The sequence below is a fragment of the Austrofundulus limnaeus genome, unplaced genomic scaffold (genome assembly GCF_001266775.1).
Source record: "Austrofundulus limnaeus strain Quisiro unplaced genomic scaffold, Austrofundulus_limnaeus-1.0 Scaffold181, whole genome shotgun sequence".
NCBI classification, from domain to species: Eukaryota; Metazoa; Chordata; class Actinopteri; order Cyprinodontiformes; family Rivulidae; genus Austrofundulus; species Austrofundulus limnaeus.
In genome coordinates this window covers 551261-553863 of record NW_013952583.1, presented here as the reverse complement: position 1 = coordinate 553863, position 2603 = coordinate 551261, and the positions used below count along the sequence as shown (strand labels likewise).

Genomic DNA, 2603 nt, shown 5'->3' with positions numbered 1-2603 from the left:
CCCATATCCAGCAGCCACAGTGCGAGGGTTGGGGTACACCCTGGACAGGTCGCAAGTCCATCACAGGGCCACACATAGAGACAAACGAGACAAACAACCATTCACTCTCTCACTCACACCTAGGGACAATTTAGAGTTATCAGTTAACCTAACAATCATGTTTTTGGTCTGTGGGAGGAAGCCGGAGTACCCGAAGAGAACAAATAAAATAAAATACATACAAAGCAGAACACAGCTAAATGTATCAAAAGTCTGTCTATGTAATATTAGAATTTTCTGAGACAATGAATTTTGGTTTTTCTTTTTTTTTCAGTAAGAGGTTTTTATTTAATAGAATGTTTGGACAAAAAAATCGCAATATATCGGGATATATCGTATCGTGACCCCTCTGTCATGATATGTATCATATCGCCAAATTTTTGCCAATATACAGCCCTACTTGGGATCACAAAAAATAGTGCTGGGCATGGTTCTGCTAATCAGCTAACAGCTAGCAGAACACATTTTTCGTTTAGGGGATTAATCTTTTCATTAACTTTGAAAACCACCAGTGGATCAATGGGGACCTCCACACAGGCTTTTTTCTAGAACACTAGTCACCTGACTACGTCTGCTTGACTCCAGCGCACATACAAACTCTCGTATGCAGCTTCATTGATATCATTGGTTTGGCTGTGTTTAAATTCTGGAAAACAGCTTGAAACTCCACCAGGAGGACCCCAAAACACTGTGCTACAGGTCTCAGGTTAAGAGAGTCATCCTGGAACCGGTGGGTTGCTGGTTCAATCCCCCGTTCCATCCGTCTCAGTTGTTGTACACTTGGGTAAGGCACTTCACCCACATTGCCTGCTACTGATGGTCAGAGTGCCCGGTGGCACCGCTGCATGGCAGCCCTGCCTCTGTCAGTGTGCCTCGGGGAAGCTGTGGCTACAGTGTAGCTTACCACCAGTGTGTGAATGTGTGAATGATTGAAGTGTGAAGTGCTTTAGAGTCCAAAGGGACTTGATAAGGCACAAAAGTTCAAGCCACCATTTACCATTCTAACAGTGACTCAGGATACAGCCACCATCTCCACAGGGAAGGAGTCTTTCCAAGTCTGTCGAAGACCTCGACCCTTCAGCCGACCTTTCAATTGAACTTTTCTGTGATTCTGAAGTCGGCTGCATCAAAATTTGCTTTAAGAAAGTCTTTTTTCTGATACAGTATTAACACGACTCTCTGTAGAATCTACTCAGATTGTCCGTTCATTGTGAAACATTTCAACTTTTATTGCCTTTGAACTGATCCAGATTACCRTGTTTTCTGGGTACAGTGTGCAAAGCTAGGCTAACCTTAGCTTGATAGATTATTTTTCATTCAGATGTAATACTGGCAGTATTTATTTTATCTTAACGAAAGAAGTAAAGAAGAAAATTTCTCAAAAACCCAAGTCTTTTAGTCAGACACCAACTATTTATCCAAGTAACATTTTATCCTGACATTACCTTTTGACGGGACCACTCTGTTTAGACTTAGAGTTAGCTTTAGCTTTGGATGACAGCCTGCAAAGTAAAAACAGGTTAGACCATACAATGGGGACAGGAAAAGAAGATGGCAAATGGACACAAATGCATGATAAAAAAATAAGTTATGCAATGCATGTTAAAACTGCGGTGATGTTTATAAAAGGTGTGTCACATTCAACTTAAAAGTTAAAGATCTGCCTCAAGAGGGTCCAATTTTTCAACAAGTAGTGCTTAAAGTACTGATCAAAATCAATGAATTCAACAGATTTGTTGAACTTGACACACTAATGCGCTGACAAAAACACAAATCTGATCTAAAAGGTAAATGGACATGTTTTGACCTTTCTAAATTTTGTTGTGTTCTGTTAAGTCCATATACCTTTGTTCAGATTGTGCCTTTTGTGTACTCTATGATCACAGATATGTAGTACTAACTAGGAAATTCTGTGTTTTTTTAATTTTAATGTGAACATCAAGAGAACACATTTGACCTTTCTGGCATCACACACTGCTGCTTTACGTTTTGGGGAGTATAGATAAAGAGCAGATGTGTCTGACTCCAGTAGGTTCAAAAATGAAAACATGATGGTCGTAAAGTGGAATTGCACGTGCTCTATATTGGAAAGTTTGAGTTGTCTCGACCAGACCTCAAATTACAATTAAAAACACTTTTTGCCCCAAAGTATGTTTAAATATTTTAATGTGATCAAGAAATAAATCAAGTAGAATCTGCAAAAGATCTCTGTGAAATTCGTACTACTTGACAAACATAAAGAGTTTATTTAGGGTGTATTCAGACCAGGAAAGTCCTTTGGTCCACTTGTTTGGTCCGGACCAAAAATGGACTTTATTTTTTCATTTGGTGCGGTTTGCATTCACATTGTGTTTTTTGGCAAATGAACTATAGTAAGTTGTAAACAAAGCCATGAGGCCATGAGATCATCGCTCCCATTGGACAGAAAAGGACGGGGGCGGGACTGAGCCACAGATCCAGAAGAAAACAAGGAAGTCCTGCATGCTGCGGTTCTGATGCGCACATTTTTGCTGATAGTACAACTGCAATAGCATTTAAAATGTCAAAATCAGCTAATTTATTGG

At 39.7% G+C, this 2603-nt stretch overlaps 1 protein-coding gene across 1 annotated transcript in view; it reads right to left on the bottom strand.

The window, feature by feature from the left end:
* The window catches only part of loxl3b (lysyl oxidase-like 3b), a gene marked incomplete in the record, with an annotated part of 41898 nt that overhangs the window by 19681 nt on the left and 19614 nt on the right, over positions 1 to 2603 (bottom strand). The window contains 1 exon segment of the mRNA XM_014018024.1: positions 1485 to 1541. Within this exon segment, the coding sequence (XP_013873478.1) occupies positions 1485 to 1541 (57 nt within the window).